The 18,427-nt window shown below is 39.6% G+C and overlaps 3 protein-coding genes across 3 annotated transcripts; all 3 read left to right on the plus strand.

Annotated features, from left to right (window-relative positions):
* The first annotated feature begins 537 nt into the window (after nt 1–537).
* Nucleotides 538–3,999, plus strand: LOC141770780 (extracellular calcium-sensing receptor-like). Its single transcript, XM_074640626.1, has 6 exons — nt 538–740; nt 861–1,131; nt 1,236–2,039; nt 2,216–2,446; nt 2,723–2,846; nt 2,989–3,999. Exons 1-6 carry the CDS (start codon nt 538–540, stop codon nt 3,900–3,902), a joined length of 2,547 nt encoding a protein of 848 aa, XP_074496727.1. The 3' UTR covers nt 3,903–3,999.
* A 2,984-nt stretch (nt 4,000–6,983) lies between these two features.
* Nucleotides 6,984–10,528, plus strand: LOC141770941 (extracellular calcium-sensing receptor-like). Its single transcript, XM_074640793.1, has 6 exons — nt 6,984–7,072; nt 7,178–7,457; nt 7,549–8,121; nt 8,479–8,601; nt 8,786–8,909; nt 9,615–10,528. Exons 1-6 carry the CDS (start codon nt 6,984–6,986, stop codon nt 10,526–10,528), a joined length of 2,103 nt encoding a protein of 700 aa, XP_074496894.1.
* A 1,606-nt stretch (nt 10,529–12,134) lies between these two features.
* olfcv3 (olfactory receptor C family, v3) lies at nt 12,135–18,167 on the plus strand. Its single transcript, XM_074640794.1, has 9 exons — nt 12,135–12,208; nt 12,663–12,836; nt 13,332–13,620; nt 13,716–13,802; nt 13,937–14,128; nt 14,989–15,522; nt 15,600–15,824; nt 16,866–16,989; nt 17,093–18,167. Exons 1-9 carry the CDS (start codon nt 12,135–12,137, stop codon nt 17,992–17,994), a joined length of 2,601 nt encoding a protein of 866 aa, XP_074496895.1. The 3' UTR covers nt 17,995–18,167.
* Nucleotides 18,168–18,427: the final 260 nt, after the last annotated feature.

The following is an 18,427-nucleotide window of genomic DNA, read 5'->3' on the forward strand; positions in this document are numbered from 1 at the left end:
TGCACGCAAAATGACTTACAATAACCCATCATTCATATGCCATTTGGTGAGACTGGGTTGCAGAAACAGAGATTATATAGCTCAATTTAACATCTAACACAACTTCATACTGGCTATATCATATTCAAAAATGTTCCAATTAAAAAGTGGGTTTTACCAGCTGATTCTCAAGGCTTCTGAAGATAACATAAAGACAAGGAACTTTCATGGTATCTATCATTTCAACATGTTTATAGAGATCCTGAGCCGACCAGACCTTTCTGATTGACTGAGAGTTATACTTCAATACAATATTTCACTACCTTAAAAATACTTGTGTTGATATTCAGGAAAAAAAGGTAAAAAAAAAGGTAAATCCGGACAGTCTTCTGTCTTCCACATGTCAATCAGCAGGATCAGTGATGCGTAAAAACAAAATAATCTGTCGAGAATTGAGTGTGCTCACATTGGCTGCTGATATTTCTCATATGGTAGGAGAAGCTATAAAGGTCAACTCCCAGGTCAGAATTGCTTCAGTGAAGGGGAGGGTGACTCGTGATGGGTTGGATCACTGTTATCTTATTCACTCTGCTGGCAAGGGCAAGGTCAGAAAACCAATCATGCAAAGTGATCGGGCAGACAGGGTTCATGGAATTCTCAAAAGAAGGTGATCTTATTATAGGAGGAGTTTTTTCTATGAGTAGTACACGTAAACTGATAGATAATGGCTACCAGGCATTTCCACAGACATACTGCAAAAAGTAAGTGGTTAAAAACTGTATGCAATGTATGAAATAGCATGTTTTATGTGACGATCTGATGTGTTTCAAAATGATCAGCTGAAGTTGTTTATTAGTAATATGCCAACACTGTGTTTGCAGGTTGAATGACAGGGAATTGAAGTTTGCTCGGACGGTGATTTTTACTATGGAGGAGATTAACAGAGATACTAAGCTCCTGCCTGGAGTGAGGCTAGGCTATAGGCTGTACAACGGCTGCGGGAGTGAAAACCTGATACGAGCAGCCATAGAAGCCGTAAATGGAGAGGAGTCAACGGGCTGTAAGGGTCAGATCCAGGCTCTTTTGGGCCATTCATCCTCAGGAGTGAGTGAAGACATAAACCTCATACTAAGCCCGCTATCGATTCCACAGGTGAGAGGAAATAACCGCAAACTGTCATATTTGTTTGTTTATATTTCGGTCTTGAAAAGATAAATAGATTAATTGTATTTAAGATGTTTTTTCTTTATTTGAAGGTAAGCCATCTGTCAACCTGTGCTTGTTTGAGTGACAAAAGACTGTACCCCACGTTCTTCCGAACTGTGCCGAGTGACCGCTTCCAAATCATCGGTCTGGTGCAGCTTATGAAATATTTTGACTGGCGCTGGGTGGGGGTTATTTTCTCTGAAAGTTTGTACTCAAAACAAGGCACAGATGAATTCATTAAGGAAGCAAAGAAAGAGGCCATATGTGTTGAATACTCATTACCTCACTCTAAGACATCTCAAGCCAAGCTGAATGCTATTGTAGAGACATTAAGGGACTCCTCGTCAAAGGTGGTCCTGTTGTTTATGTCCTTGTCTTACACCAAATCGTTCCTGTCAAAAATTCAGAAATATAACATAACTGGAAAGCAGTGGCTCGGCGGCGAGGCTTGGATCACACAGGTAGACCTGGCTTCTGTCAAGAGAAAGAGCATTTTGCAGGGGGCAATGGGTTTTGCCCTCCCTCAGGCAGCCATACCAGGTCTTGAGGAATTCTTACTCAGTCTGAAACCTTCGGATGAACCACAGAGTACTATAATTGAAGCTTTCTGGAAGAAATTCTTTGACTGCAGCTTCTCTCAATCAAATACCACTGCTATGTGCACTGGCACAGAGGATCTCAGGACAGTCTCAAGTGACTACACAGATGTGAGACACTTCAGGGCTGAGAATAATGTGTACAAAGCTGTGTACTTGGTGGCATATGCCCTTCATGCACTATTGCAATGTGAAAATGGCTCAAATCCCACCACAGGAAAGCCCTGTGTGAACAAGAACGAAGTTCAGCCTAAGCTAGTAAGTTCAGGTATATCTATTCAGGCATAGAATACTTATTTAGTATTTAGTGATTCTATGTTTTGTGGTTAATGCAAAAAAATATAATGTTAGGTATTAATTCGAACACTAAATGTCTTTATAGTTTCTCTTTTGGTTGCACATTTTGCTAAAATGTGTCGATTGTCTCTCCCCAGGTGTTGGAACACATTACAAATGTGAACTTCACAACACAGAACGGGGCCAAGGTTTTCTTCGATGAAAATGGAGACTCAGTCGCCCAGTATGACTTAGTCAACTGGCAGATGAAGGAAGATGGCTCGGCTGAGATTGTAAATATCGGTCAATATGATACCTCTTTTCCAGAGGGGGAAAAATTCAAACTAAAAGACAACATCAAAATAGTTTGGGGAGGAAACAGTAATGAGGTAAAGTGAACAGAAGGTTACATGCAGGTTCTCTGAGTGGAGAAACTATATTTCCATCCTGCATATCCCATATATATAGAGACTGTTTTAAAGAGTATCCAGGTCAGCTGCCCCTGTTTCCCCACACATATGCAAAATGTAAGATGGAGAGATTGTCTCGACACGATAGAGAACGGCATTTCTTTTAATTTTGGTCCTTTTACTTCATGGGAACTTCATAAACATGACATACAAACATTGTGTTGCATTACTGAGTTTTTACATGCTGTTTTTCAGATGACAAGGTCTGTCTGCAGAGAACCGTGCCCACCAGGGACTCGTAAGGCCATGAGCAAGTTTAAGCCTGTGTGCTGCTTTGACTGCTTTGAGTGCCCTGAAGGAACAATAAGTAATCAGACAAGTGAGTACAGATTTCAAAATTTAAAGTGTATTGTAATAAGGATAAATGAAAAAATACGATATTGATACAAACATATATTGTGCGATTGTATTTTATTTTGGTGTGATGATTGTATTTCTGTGTAATTTCACTGCTTTTATAGATTCCCCAGATTGTTTGATTTGTCCGCCTGAATTTTGGCCAAACGAAAAGAAAGACGAGTGTCTTCGGAAACCGACTGAATACCTTTCCTACAAAGAGATCATGGGAGCACTTTTAACTGGATTCGGATGCGTTGGCGTATTTTTATCTCTTCTGACGTCAATAATTTTTTTTACTCATAAAGAGACTCCCATTGTAAAAGCCAACAACTCTGAGCTGAGCTTCCTTCTGCTGTTCTCATTAAAACTGTGTTTCCTGTGCTCTCTGACCTTCATCGGCCGGCCCTCTGAGTGGTCCTGCATGCTTCGACACACAGCGTTCAGTATCACCTTCGTTCTCTGCATCTCTTGTGTTCTGGGGAAAACGATAGTGGTGTTAATGGCTTTCAGGGCCACACTTCCAGGTAGTAATGTGATGAAATGGTTCGGGCCTGCACAGCAGAGGCTCAGTGTTCTGGCTTTCACCCTCATTCAAGTTGTGATTTGTATTCTTTGGCTGTCAATCAACCCTCCGTTCCCAAAGAGGAACATGAAGTACTATAAAGAAAAGATCATCCTAGAGTGTGCCCTGGGTTCACCTGTGGGATTCTGGGCTGTGTTGGGTTATATCGGACTTCTTGCTCTCCTGTGTTTCATACTTGCTTTTCTTGCTAGAAAGCTGCCAGACAGCTTTAATGAAGCCAAACTGATCACTTTCAGCATGTTGATATTCTGCGCAGTCTGGATTGCATTTATCCCAGCGTACGTCAGCTCTCCTGGGAAGTTCACTGTAGCTGTGGAGATATTTGCTATTCTGGCTTCCAGTTTTGGTTTGCTGGTGTGCATTTTTTTCCCAAAATGTTATATTATTATCTTCAGGCCAGAACGAAACTCAAGAAAACATTTGATGGGGAAAATACCACCGAGAACGCTTTAATATGTAATGCAAAATTGTCCTCCAAAACAAATGGCTGTAGTGTAACAAGATAAACCAACTTTATTGCATAGTAAGATATTGTATAGAAACACATAGAGCTGCTGCAATTAATGACCTTTTGACTTATTGTGATGTACTTCAATAAACTTAATACATTGACTCAAGTCTTTTTTCCATTTTTATTTGATCACAAATATAGTATGCAGTATATGAAATGTAGTTTGTAACCGCATTATATTCATGTTGGATATTTACAAGATTCATTAATGACATTCAACTAAAATGTTTAAAATTGCAATTGTTAGGGGTAACTTCATTGTAGGACAGACTAAAACATATTGTAAAAGTTAACAGGACAAGGAACACAAAATAAATGGCTCCCCCTCTCCCCTCTATCAACAACTGCTATCAATGTGTCCATTAAAGGCCGAAGGTAGAAGATATACAAGAACATGAAATAAGGATTCTACATGGTACCACACTAGAAATCTAAATAAACTAAGTATTGTTTCTCTGCAGTTAATTTACAGTAGCACTCATTGATTAGCTTGGACTTCCACAATTGTCAAAAACAATTGTTTATAGTGAAGTTTTCTTGATTTAATAATGTATCAAAAATAATAATATAACTTGGTAACAGCAAGAAAACATTGAATGAGAGGTTTGTGGCACATGTGGTTTGCTGTAATATCGTATAGCACTCATGGGGACACATTTGAAGGGATACATGTTTATAACTAGGCCAGAGTCAACCAAACCAAGATGTCTTTTGCCATGTTTTTGGACATGCGCACACTGACGTTGTCATGAAATATTTTATATATATATATATATATATATTTTATTTTTTTTATTATTATTATTATTGAATGAAATACTAAAGATGATGGAGTGAAATGATTTATATTTTGAATCACTGTTTCACAAGGTGTCTGTTTTAATCATTTCATACATGTAGAAACAAGTGGTGCCCAGCAGATGTCGCTGTGTTAATTCTATCATAGCCACCAAAAGGAGCCTGTTTCTGTTGAGTTCCTTCAAAATGGTTCAAAGCTTTGTTTCGCCATCGTTGCATACACACACAGTCAGCTGAAGCACTCACCTATTGTACCTGTATTTGTATGAAAAGATAAATCAGATACAGTCGTTCAACTCTTGAGAAGTAAATATGTTACTGCTGACCAGTCAGACACTCTAGTCAGATCTGTTTGGGGCCATTCACAACTGCTTTGGAACTCAAGTTTTAATAACAAGTGCATATATTACTGAACAGCCTTTAGTAATAATTAATGAAGATCATATATATTCATATATAGTCAAAGCAAGAAAAAACTTCTAAATGAACATACATGTATGCATGAGTTTACATGTTTATTGGTCATGCATGCAGGGTCATGCATCAATCCATGCACTCATTAATGATAAGTCTTTACACCTATTATAAAGTATTATGCTGGCATATTATTAGTACCCTGACAATTCCCATACTGAACTAACTAAACCTTCCTCTGGGGAATACAAAAGACCACCTGTCACCTCATCTGCTACCACAAAGACCTCACACTCTAATCAACCAGCTAGCTAAATTTACTATTACTCCCCATTCTCAGGCCTCTTCCTTATCACCTATACACACAAATTTGAAGCATTATTGTCATTATGTTTTTTTTAATCGATTTCACATATTATAAACATAAACAAACACAACACAGGCACAACCTTAAGGTCTACGGTTTGTGTGTTTTCTGCAAAAAGTGTACAACTTTAATGAGAGTGAAAGACCAAGATGTGGGGGACACCTGATCTGATTTTGAGGACAATAAGTCCAATGTTCATATAGTTTAAAGGGCATAAGAAGCCACCCCACCCCTATTGTTTTATCTATTTATTTTAAAGACAGTGGGAAAGTTGGCCGTTAATTCCTGCTGTGTGATATTTTAGAGCAACTTAAGTTGTTGTTGGCTATGCAAAGTTAGCAGCTAAGCTAAGTCGCCATGGAGCGTGTAGAGACCCCACTATGCTACATTTTAAGTGTGCGATTGAATTAGTTGAACTCAACTGTGAAAGCAGTATTATAGTGGCAGTAGGCAGTATATTTTTGGCATCATTGGGCAGAAATTGGGCATAATGTACTGTATATTGTAATTCAAGTGTTCTGAGAGATAACTAGACATCTACACCTCCTCGTGGCTCTGTTTTTAGGCTTTAAAAAATCTAGCCCGTGACGGGAGACTTTGACCAATCACAGGTCATTTCATTGAGAGAGCGTTCCTATTGGCTGTGCTTCGGTCATGTGACCGGAACTTGGCGTTCCTTCACCAGATTTCACAATGGCGGCCGCATTACAAACTTTCGAATTTTACAGCTAAACCGTGCACTACAAGATGATTCTGAAAACATTTGAGGCGAGAGATACGGAGCACACACACAACTGTACATAGTCACCATTCGGCTAAAAATGTCCCTAAGTTAAAACCAAACATATACCCTTGTACCACATCATTTTTTATTACTCCTGTAGTATTTACCTACTTATATGCTGCACTTCACAAAGCTTTCGTTGCCTTGCATTAATTTAAACTCCAAAAAAGCCTCCAAATTTCTCACCTAAGCTACTCATTTTAAATAAGAAAACATTTTAAAAACGTAACTGTGCCCCGTAGATTGCAGGCATTTAACTAGTGTGTGATGTGTCAGAACCAACATTTTGTGGGGGTCTGATTCTATATTGTGTGTTTGTGTGTGTGTGTGTGTGTGTGTGTGTGTGTGTGTGTGTGTGTGTGTGTGTGTATGTTAGTGTACTGTGCGTAATGTGTGTACTGTACGTATCTTACCCATCTAACATTGCTATGCCCTGTGGGAAATAAATCAACCTTTTATGAAGAGAGCAGGTCTACCTGTATCCGACGCAGTTCTTATAAGAGCAGTGTCCTCATCTCTATTAAAAGATGCCAAGCAAACATGCATGAGCTGCAGAGAGCTGTTATCTTATCTCTGTTGATTCTCTACCTGAACACAGTCTCTGGCTGTGAACTGTTCAGTAGGTTTGACATGCCAAGTTTGTTCAAGCAGGGAGACATAATGATTGGGGGTATTTTCCCGGTTTTCAACAAAGAGATAAGTAGCACTTTTACGTTTGAGAGCAAGCCACCTGGAGCGAAGTGTGCAGGGTAAGTTTTCATTCATGATTATATTACAAACTTACCATTGTATATACATGTACAGCAGCATCTCTGTCATTTTACAACCTATTTCGATCACCAAAACCTTTTTAGAATTGACCTGCGAGCTTTCCGATGGACCCAAGTGATGATATTTGCAATTGAAGAAATCAACAAAGATCCAGCTCTCCTGCCAAACATATCTCTCGGCTATAGGATTCTCAACTCGTGTGCATCTCCTACAAATACTTTACGTGCTGCACTAACACTGGCTAGTGGACCAGAGGAGATGGAACTGAATTGCCCTCCAGCTATATCTGCCCTCATAGCAGAGTCAGGATCATCTCAGTCTTTAGCTGTGGCTGGAACTCTAGGACCATTTCAAGTGCCCATAGTAAGATATTAAATTAGATGTTTTATTGCATTGTGATATTTGGTGCTTTTGTAGTGCTTGTTTTGTGACAATTTTGGTGTTCTTTTTATAGGTAAGTTACTTCTCAACATGTGCCTGCCTGAGTGACAGAGCGAAATATCCCACATTTTTTCGGACAATCCCCAGCGACTACTTCCAGGCAAAAGCACTGGCATCACTTGTCAAACGTTTTGGCTGGCAGTGGATTGGGGCCATCCAGTCAGACAATGACTACGGGCGAAATGGGATACTGGCTTTTACTGAGGAGGTCAAAAAGCATGGGGTTTGTATTGCATTTGTCGGGACAATTCTACGTACGTACACTATGGATAAAATCCTGGATGTTGTGGAAATGATCAAGCAGTCGACTGTGAAAGTGATTCTCGCTTTTGTTCCAGAGGGTGACTTTTACCCTTTGATGAAAGAGGTTGTGAAACAGAACATTACAGGGATTCAGTGGATTGCCAGCGAGGCCTGGATAACAGCAGCTCGACCCTCCACACCTGAAATCTACCGAGCTTTTGGTGGAGCCCTGGGATTCGTGGTGCAAAAGATGGCTATTCCAAATCTAAAACCATTTCTTACAGGCATTAGCCCTTATGCTGATCCAACTGCAGCCTTTGTGAGGGATTTCTGGGAGATTATGGTCGGCTGTCGACCTGTCTTACCTGGGGAACACACAGGTACTGATGCTGAAATATGCACAGGCTATGAGACATTAACGAATTCCCAGGACATGTTCTTCAATGTCACACAGCTCAGAGTGTCATATAATGTGTATAAAGCAGTTTATTCCATTGCACATGCCCTACATCAGCTGGTATTCTGCAAACCAGTCGGGGAAAAAACAGTGAGGCCATGTTTGAATATATCAGAAATTCAGCCCAAAGAGGTGAGAAATGGTGCAAGTAAAATCCTGCAAATAAGCATTGAATGTATCTGTTTAGAAGTTATCTTGTAAATATGAACAAATATCTAATGAATAATGTGTCCCTTTTCTCAGGTCACTGATCACCTACAAAGGGTGAATTTTACGAATCAGTTTGGGGATGATGTGTTTTTTGATGCCAATGGTGACCCTCCTGCTTCTTACGATATTATCAACTGGCAGCTGATAGATGGGCAGGTGCAACATGTCACACTGGGTCATTTTGCCTCCGCTGCTAAAGGTGATTACAAGCTCAGCATCCAGGAGGAAGAAATTGTGTGGAGGACAGGGAAAATGGTAAATGGCTATTTTTTTTTTTAAATGCAATGAGTTTATAGATTTTGTTGGAACATAACATCAATTGAACGATTGTTTTCCTCAGGTCCCGACGTCAGTGTGCTCTAATGTTTGTCCAGTAGGAACCAGGAAAGCTCAAATAAAGGGAAAACCCACCTGCTGTTTTGACTGTATCCCATGTGCTGATGGAACTATAGCCAACTCAACAGGTATCAAAAGCATGTATGCACCAAACATACACGATCCAATATGATTGCATCTATTTAGCATATTTTTCATGTTTAGAACATATTGTCAGTGTTACTACGTCATATTTAAAGGGGAACTACGCCCATTTTCAAAATTCAAACATGTTATTCCTATGGTCTACGACAGACTAAAACATATTAGTAATCGTGAACAACTCTCTCACAAATCCAAAAACTAGAGTTCTAAAACTAAAACTTGTGATGTCATAGGGTATAAAGTGTGGAGCTGCCCCATAGACAACGGATAGGGAGAGATGTTCTGGATGACACCCAGGGAAATGATCTGAGTATACATTTTCTGCTTCACAACTGACAACACTACAATAGAACAAAGCTAATTTGGGTATAAAAAAGAAAAAACACCACTAAATCAGTCTCCCATCCATTGCCTATGAGGCAGCTCCAGACATTATACCCTATGACATCATAAGTTTGAGACTACTTAAACTCTGGTTTCTGGCTTTGAGAGAGAGGGGCTCTTGCTCAAATATTGACTGAACTTTCCTAGACCATGGAAATAACATATTGGAAGTCTTAATTTAGGTGGTGTTCCCCTTTAAAGTTCTTGTTTTAAGAATAATTGCATTTTTTACTCAAGTATTATTCAACTCTCTGTAAATGTAACATCCAGACACAGAACTGATTTTTTTTGATCATGTTCAACAGGTGCAACCGACTGCACACCCTGTCTGCAGGAATACTGGTCCAATGAGGGGAAAGATGAGTGCATTCCTAAAACGATTGAGTTCCTGACATATCACGAGCCGTTGGGAATAGCTATCACAGTTGTGTCCCTGCTAGGAGCCTCCCTGTCGCTGGCCACAATGATGGTCTTTATCCACTATAAAGAGACTCCTGTGATAAAGGCCAGCAACTCTGAGCTGAGCCTTTTCCTGTTGTTTTCTCTTTTTCTGTGTTTTCTCTGTCCCCTCACTTTCATCGCCAGACCCACAGTCTGGACCTGCATTTTCCGTCACACAGCTTTTGGCCTGACATTTGCACTTTGTATTTCCTGCGTCTTGGGAAAAACTATTGTCGTTGTTACAGCTTTCAAAGCCACATTTCCTGGCAACAAATTTGCAGGGAAGTTTGGTCCTGCACAGCAAAGGATCATAGTTTGCTCATGCACTTTGATTCAGATATTGATATGTGTGTTGTGGCTTAAGTTAAATCCGCCTTTCCCAGACATGGTTTTCAGATACAGCAATAAGAAGATTGTTTTAGAATGCAACACAGGCTCTGAGGCTGCTTTCTATGCAGTGCTCGGGTACATAGGGATCCTTGCAATAATCTGTCTGGTCCTGGCATTTCTAGCAAGAAAGTTGCCTGATAACTTTAATGAAGCCAAATTTATAACATTCAGCATGCTGATATTCTGTGCAGTCTGGATCACCTTTTTCCCAGCGTATGTCAGCTCTCCTGGGAAGTTCACTGTGGCTGTGGAAATATTTGCTATTTTGTCTTCAGCATTTGGTTTATTTATAAGCATTTTTGCACCTAAACTTTACATAATATTAATCAAGCCAGAGGAAAACACCAAGAAACATGTCATGAGGAAAACCTTAAACCAAAAAATATGATTTCTACATTTTTAAAAAACAACACTGTTACTTTTATATAATGTACTATAGAAGTATTGAGCAAATCATGATTCAGCATTTTTTATTATACAGAGATTTCATCAATAGGTTGTGTTAAAGTGTGACGTTAAAGATACACAAGATGTGCATTGGCGAAAACCATGGATGGGAATGATTATGTGATATTTATTAATTATCACTGATTACATCATTTACCAGTAATTGATGACTTGTGTTATTTCATAACAGATGTTTTTCACTGTGTATTTAAGTACTGTGTAAATCTAATTACAGAAAAAAATCTGTTTGATAGAATATGAATTGCTAATATTTGGGGACACATTTTAATTAACTAAATGCACACAAGCATGTAACATACATACAAATCATTGATAATGCACAGTTAAGTACTATACAGGCACATCGTTGTTTTGTCTAGAATATTTTGGCCAATAAACAGAAATCAAGTGTCTCAATCTCAATCTCAATCAAGTGGTTCTGATAGTGTTTTGTTTTATTTCCAAACATGTAATAAATATCCCCCCCAAATTAAAACCCCATTACTCTGTTCACTTGAATATGTTTTAAAGTTTTTTTTTTGTCCTTTCTCTATTGTCCTTTTTTCTTTTGGACAGTGAAATGACATTCATCATATTAAAAATAAATATTATGTTATTATTACTGTAACTAATATACTAAAAATAACAATATACATAAAAATAACTATTTTAACCACAGTTGAGATGTGCTCCCATTTATCTAATATTTGAATTAAAGTATTGGTTATACTGATCTCTGGAAGACAAAATCTAATTATATGTGTATAGTTCAAACTATTTAGTTGTAGTCAATAGTTTTAAACAGTTTTAAAGTGAAAAACATGTAGCTAGCATCGGGGCAACAGTATCTAGCCAAATACATTGACAAAACAATTTTTTTTTTTCTGGTAACAAAGATTTAAGTACTTGGCATGTTAAGTGAATCACATCCAATAAATGCTGTGTAAAGGGCTGAATTTATATACTTCTATTATCCAAAGCTCTTTACAATGTGCCTCGCCTGGAATGGTCTACCTGGGTCTGAGAAGTGAAGCCAATGCAGAAGTGCCTTAAACTTGCATTCTTTCTAATGGCCAGCAGGGGGCGACTCCTCTGGTTGCAAAAATAAGTCTGATTGTATAGAAGTCTATGAGAAAATGAGCCTACTTCTCACTTGATTTATTACCTCAGTAAACATTGTAAACATGAGTTTATGGTCTCAGTTGCTAGTTTCAAGTCTTCCTCAATACAGCATGATGTTCATTTAGTAAGTTATGGTCCCAATTAGAGTTTAATAGACCATAAAGCAGGGTATGCTTTAGGGCGTGGCTACCTTGTGATTGACAGGTCGCTACCATGGCGTTGTGTGGTCTGGGAGTTGTCCGCATTTTCGTCTTACAACTTTAACCCTTTCACAGTATGTTTTTAATTCATCAAAGTTAATTATAAACTTTTTGGTCGCCTAAAAATGTCTTATTCATCGTTCGGTTGTACTTGCTGTATGTGCTCCACCCTCTCGTGTCACTTCTGGTTGCAAAAAACCAAGATGGTGACGGCCAAAAACCAAGATGGCGACGGTCAAAATGGCAAATTCCAGGCTTCAAAACGACAGTCTACAACCAATGGGTGTCACAGTGACTATGTCCACTTTATGTATACAGTCTATGTTTGAAATACCTCATAATAAGGCAATACCATTTAAGAGTACCACAAATGACTAAATAATCCAAAAATACCACAAAGTTGAATCAACACCTCTCTGAAGCAGAGAATGGATTATTATAACCGATGAAGGTAGAATTTATTGCATTAGACTGTATTAGTTTTATCTAGGTGTACCTAATAAACTGGCAAGTGTTACATCATTTATTTTTCATCATTCAGTCTGCATTAACTCACTTTAGTAAATCAGGCGGGGCTGCTGATATCCAATCCAGTGATGCAAGAATGAGAAGGTCACATACTGTATATAACTTGCCTAGCTCCTTGCGCTCTCTCTCTCTTTGGGGATGTGTGAACAATATGACTCTACTTGTGTTATTTCCCTTGCTTTACTGTCTCTGTGTCCTCACTATAACGTTTAACCCAATTTCCAGCTTCACCGCTCCACCCTCATCTGCAGCCAAAGTGTGCACACTTCAAAACAGCTTTGAGCCCGGCTTTGTGGCCAAGGGTGACTATGATATCGGGGGGATCTTCCCCCTTCACTATAACCAGGAGATGCCTGACCTCAACTGCACCTACAGACCACCACCAGTGAAGTGCAATGGGTGAGTTGGACAGATGTGGAAATCATAGTGGGAGTATTTAACTTACTGTTTCCAAGTAAAATATTTTATACAACAAAAGTGTTTGTTTGTACAATAACTCTTGTTCTAATGAATGGGTTATGCAGCATACAGTATACTTGTATTTACCAGGTGTTAGTATACTGTGATAATTTAGCCTGCCATGTAAGAAAACATTAATATATACAGTAATGCCTTGAACTGAATTGCACTTTGAATTGAGTTAGAGATTTAGATTTGAGAAAAGAGAGAGACAAAAAGTCACAGTAATGCTTTATTTTATGGGTGCAACATATAGAGAAAGGATGAGAAAATGTGGACAAAGCAAAAAGAAATTGCTCAGTTGCTTTATCACAAGATAGATGCAATGATGCATTCAGACTAACTTCAAATTCAAACATAATCTCTGCCTTTAATTTGACCTTTTCTCCACACCTGCTGTGTTCAATGTGTGTGTTGGGTGCATCTGGGTTACAGCTTTGATCCAAGGGCTTTCCGCTGGGCTCAGACTATGAGGCTGGCAGTGGAGGAGATAAACCAGAGTGCAGAGCTGTTGCCCCATCACACGCTTGGGTACAAAATCTTTGATTCATGTGCATATCCACTGACTGGCCAGAGGGCTGCTATGGCTGTGTTGAACGGGCTGAGCGAGGATGGCTCTCCAAAGTGCAGCGGTGCCTCTCCGCTCCTCGCTGTGATTGGGGAATCTGGTTCTGCTCAGTCGATTGTGGTGTCAAGAATCCTGCAGCCATTCAGAATCCCAATGGTAATGATGACTCTTTACCTCTGTAATCCACAAAAAAGACATTAGACCCTATAATCTGTTTTACTGTACTCTTTATTTATTCCTTCTTTACACAGATCAGCTACTTTTCTTCGTGTGCATGTCTCACTGACAGAAGAAAATATCCCACATTCTTCAGAGTAATCCCTAATGATGACTATCAGGTGAGAATTTGAGGTTAAAAAGGGGCTCATGAAGTCATTTTTTGAATTGTCATATATGTATTTGTTGTCTGGCAAGTGCAAATAATTTATAAACACGATATTAAAATGATGGTACTCTTTTCTGTTGGACCCAGGTGAAAGCCATTGCTCAGCTGCTGGTACGCTTCAACTGGACTTGGGTGGGGTTGGTGCGAGGGGACCATGAATACGGACGCTTTGCTGTGCAGGGTTTACTGAGAGAATTGCAGGGCACCAAAGTGTGCGTGGCGTACCGAGAAATGATTCCTCTGCTCTACAATCGCCAGAGGGCTCTGGAGATCATGCAGGTAGGTGCAAAGACAAGCTGAGTGAAGTTTTATTGCATTTGTAATCACCTCAGGACATTTTTTTTAATTGTAGGTGCTGATTACACATCAGTGCTAGCCCCTATGTGGAGAATGTTCATGTAATTTTTTCATACAAATTAGAAAACCCTAATGAAATTTGTTGCAATTTGCTTTCAGCCCATCTATCCCAGTGTCCCCAGGTTGGATAATTGGAGGGGAGGGGAAGGAATGAGATTATTGGCATGCACTGCTGTTTGCCAAAGTGTCTTTTTTTTTATATTACCACTAGATGTCACCAGATTTTGGAATTTTGAATCCTACATATAATTATTTTTTTAAAATGAATATATATTTGTACTTGTTATTATTATTATCATTATTACTTTTCATTTAATTATTTAAATAATGAACATCATTTACCTGTGAGTTTTTGATATTACCACTAGATGTCACCAGATTTGGGAATTTCAAATCCAACATATAGTTACTTTTTAAATTAATATATATTTTTAAATTTGTATTATTATTATCATTATTACTTTTTATTTAATTAATAAACATAATTTACCTATTAGGTTTTGATATTACCACTAGATGTCATCAGATTTGGGAATTTTCAAATCCGACATAAAAGTTACTTTTTGCATTTGTATTTTTTTTATTTTTTTTATTTACATATTGAATTAATTAACATCATGTACCTGTGACTGTTACTTTTTTTAAATTTAATTATTTCATTTATTATACATCTTGTACCTGTGAGTCTTGCTCAATGTAACTTACTTTTAATCTACTTCCTTTTTGTCTTCTCTCTTCCTTGTGAAACTCTTCCCTCCTTCGTCATCTGCCTCTCTGTTAAGGTGATGCGCAGCTCTTCGGCCAAAGTGGTGGTGGTGTTTTCAGCCGAGGGGGAGATGACACCTTTTTTGACGGACTACATGGCCCAGAACATCACCGGAATCCAGTGGGTGGCTAGCGAGGCCTGGGTCACAGCGTCTGTCTTTACAGGGAGCGAGTATTACCCCTACCTGGGGGGCACCATCGGGTTTGGCATCAGAAAGGGACCCATCTCCAGACTCGGTGACTACCTGCAGACAGTCAACCCTCAGATGTATCCCAATAATATCCTGGTGAAGGAGCTGTGGGAAGCTCTGTATGGATGTGATCCTTCTCTGTCGCCTGGCTCTCAGTTGCCTCCCTGCTCAGGGCAGGAGTCCCTGTTGGAGCAGCATTCAGCCTACATGAACACATCCAGCCCTAGAGTGGCCTATAATGTATATAAGGCTGTGTATGCAGTTGCTCATTCCCTGCACAACCTTCTCCTCTGTCAACCAGGCAGTGGCCCTTTCCAAAACAACTCATGTGCTCAAAGCAACAACATACACCCGTGGCAGGTATATTTCAGTTTTCTTACTGTTATTGCACTGAAAATCCTGTCTGAAGTATTTAATAGAATATATTGGTTTTCAAGCTCCAGTACTACCTCCAGGAAGTGACATTTAACATTGCCGGCGAGGAGGTGAACTTTGATCTTAAGGGCGACTCCATACCCTATTATGACATCCTCAACTGGCAGAGAGGCACAGGCGGGAGCATTGAATTCCTCAACGTGGGCTTGTTTGATGGAACCAAGCCTGATGGAGAGGAGCTGGCCATCCAGGAGGACAGGATAATGTGGGCGGGGCATCAGAGTGAGGCAAGCTGCTCACACTGTGTTTTTACCTTCATCAGATGCCAACTGTTGAAGTTCTGTAGGTTGAGGTGGAGGTGAGTCAGGTGGGCACGACGAGCTGGATCTGATGTGAGTTATTTTGCATTCATACAGTAAACAGTAGAGATTCAAAGCCCACCTACAATATGACATGTTTGGTGACTAAATGCTTCCCTTTATATTCCTTATGGTGGAATTCTTCTAAAACAGAAATACACTTGAATACTGATTTCATGAAAATACTTACTTTTCTTTGACCAAATAAAATCCTCACACTAAATGTTAGCCTATTTTTACAGGTGCATTTTCTGCAGCCACAATCAATTGTATCCACTTTATGATGTCAAATGCATTTTACTATATGCCCTTCAGGGTGCGGGTCCTCTTAGTCCACCACGTTGCTCCATGTTTCTACAGAAGCACAGAATGGACAAACCAAACACTGACTTGAGAGCGCTTCGTGTCTGACTTCCGTTGCTACTAAAATAGTGTTACGATGGTAAGGAGCCTCTGAGTGAGTAGAACACCGTTACCACGGTTTTGCACTTGGTGGCTCACGTCTTGTCTTGGAAAGGGAGGCGTGAGCAGAGGGTTACTCAGTTGGTTGCAATCTGCAACCACACTGCTAGATGCCCCCATATCCTACAAATCCTACCTGTACACACCTTTAAATAGCTTTTGGACAATAACCCAGTGTTCAGTGTGCAAAATACAGCTATAGGCCTCTCCACTGTTTTCTTCCCGTTTATAAAATGCAAGAAAATAGAAACATGCCATCACAGTTTCCATGAGTCTAAAGTGATGTCTGTGAATTGCTTGTTATGCCCAACCAATAGTACAAAATGGAAAGATATTCAATTTAGAGAGATGCTCAACAGCAGCACATTCTCACATTTGAAGAGCTGGAAAGCAGCAAATATTGGTGTTTTTGATTAATAAATGGCTTAAGAAATTATCAAAATAGTCTCTTTTTTTGGAAAATTGACAAAGGAATGAAGAGCTGAAAGCCATTATCTGCTCCCTTAGGTGCCAGTGTCTGTATGCAGTACCAGCTGTCTTCCAGGGTCCCGGAAGGCTGTCCGTCGTGGGGAGCCTGTCTGCTGCTTTGACTGTGTACCATGTGACAGTGGTAAAATTAACAATCAGACAAGTGAGCTTAAAACCAAGCAATACAATTCAAATTATGTTACCATCAGGTAATATTTGAATACTGAATATTTGAGTTGCTCTTTTTTTTACCCTCTTTCCTTTAGATTCAATAGAGTGCACATTTTGTCCCGAGGACTTCTGGTCAAACAACAACAGAACTGCTTGCATCCCCAAGAAGGTGGAGTTCTTGGCCTATGATTCCTTGGGTATAGCCCTGACAGTGATCTCTGTGGTGGGCGCCTGCCTCACTATAGCAGTCTTTGCAGTCTTTTTCCACCATAGAAACACAGCCATTGTCCGTGTGAATAACTCTGAACTCAGCCTCTTCATCCTGTTAGCTCTGACTCTGTGCTTTCTGTGTTCCCTGGTGTTCATTGGAGAGCCAACATCCTGGTCCTGCATGCTGCGCCACACTGCCTTTAGCATCACATTTTCACTTTGCATCTCCTGCATCCTGGGGAAGACCCTGGTGGTGTTGGCTGCTTTCACCGCCACCAGGCCAGGGGACAACATCATGAAGTGGCTGGGGCCCAAGCAGCAGAGGGCCATTATTTTGATTTGCACTATAATTCAGGTGGTTATCTGTGCTGCCTGGCTCATCGATGCTCCCCCTTTTCCATCCCGAAACACACAGTACGAACGCTCAAAGATCATACTGGAGTGCAGCGTGGGCTCCAGCCTCGCATTCTGGTGCGTTCTGGGATATATTGGTCTACAGGCCTGTCTGTGCTTCGTACTGGCTTTTCTGGCACGTAAGTTGCCAGGCAACTTCAACGAAGCCAAGTTCATCACTTTCAGCATGCTGATCTTCTGCGCTGTGTGGTTCACATTCATCCCCGCTTATATCAGCTCTCCTGGAAATTATGCAGATGCTGTGGAGTCATTTGCCATTCTGGCTTCAAGCTTTGGCTTGTTGTTCTGCTTATTTGCTCCGAAATGTTACATTATTTTACTGAGGCCAGAAAAGAATACAAAACAGCACCTACTGGGAAAAGAAAAGAAGTAACATGCTATAATTTAACCTTTAAAAATATTTGAGATTTCTAGTCAATGTTACTTAAAAATAGTTTTGAAATTGTTATCAAATTAGGATTTATTTCATGTTTGTATTGACCGGGCAGTGATAGTTGTATGCAACTGATATTGCAGCATTGCAAATGTTGTACAGTGTACAAGAACATATATAAATATAATGACAAGTAGCATATAACTTTAATGTATGTTTTGAAGAAATAAAGATATTTATTGGTGATTATTCTTTGGAGTTTCTGGGGATAAGTTTGCTGGGCAATATTTTCTGCTTATTTTCTACCTGTGAGATTTAGTTTTGAATTGATCCAAGGTCAATGAGTTTAGAATTGTACACATGAAACAAAAAAAAGTAAATATTGAATAAACTGTCCCAAAAGACTCTGGCGTTTGCAAAATACTGTGAGAGT

The sequence above is a fragment of the Sebastes fasciatus genome, chromosome 7, assembly GCF_043250625.1.
Source record: "Sebastes fasciatus isolate fSebFas1 chromosome 7, fSebFas1.pri, whole genome shotgun sequence".
NCBI classification, from domain to species: domain Eukaryota; kingdom Metazoa; phylum Chordata; class Actinopteri; order Perciformes; family Sebastidae; genus Sebastes; species Sebastes fasciatus.

Bases quoted from the DNA above. Each gene is read 5' to 3' on its own strand.
- LOC141770780 (XM_074640626.1), top strand. From the start codon at position 538: ATGGGTTGGATCACTGTTATCTTATTCACTCTGCTGGCAAGGGCAAGG. The intron at 741-860 runs GTAAGTGGTTAA...CTGTGTTTGCAG, and splicing joins CCACAGACATACTGCAAAAA to GTTGAATGACAGGGAATTGA. The intron at 2,847-2,988 runs GTGAGTACAGAT...CTGCTTTTATAG, and splicing joins AACAATAAGTAATCAGACAA to ATTCCCCAGATTGTTTGATT.
- LOC141770941 (XM_074640793.1), top strand. From the start codon at position 6,984: ATGATTGGGGGTATTTTCCCGGTTTTCAACAAAGAGATAAGTAGCACT. The intron at 7,073-7,177 runs GTAAGTTTTCAT...AAACCTTTTTAG, and splicing joins CCTGGAGCGAAGTGTGCAGG to AATTGACCTGCGAGCTTTCC. The intron at 7,458-7,548 runs GTAAGATATTAA...TTCTTTTTATAG, and splicing joins GACCATTTCAAGTGCCCATA to GTAAGTTACTTCTCAACATG.
- olfcv3 (XM_074640794.1), top strand. From the start codon at position 12,135: ATGGCGACGGTCAAAATGGCAAATTCCAGGCTTCAAAACGACAGTCTA. The intron at 12,837-13,331 runs GTGAGTTGGACA...TCTGGGTTACAG, and splicing joins CCACCAGTGAAGTGCAATGG to CTTTGATCCAAGGGCTTTCC. The intron at 16,990-17,092 runs GTGAGCTTAAAA...TCTTTCCTTTAG, and splicing joins TAAAATTAACAATCAGACAA to ATTCAATAGAGTGCACATTT.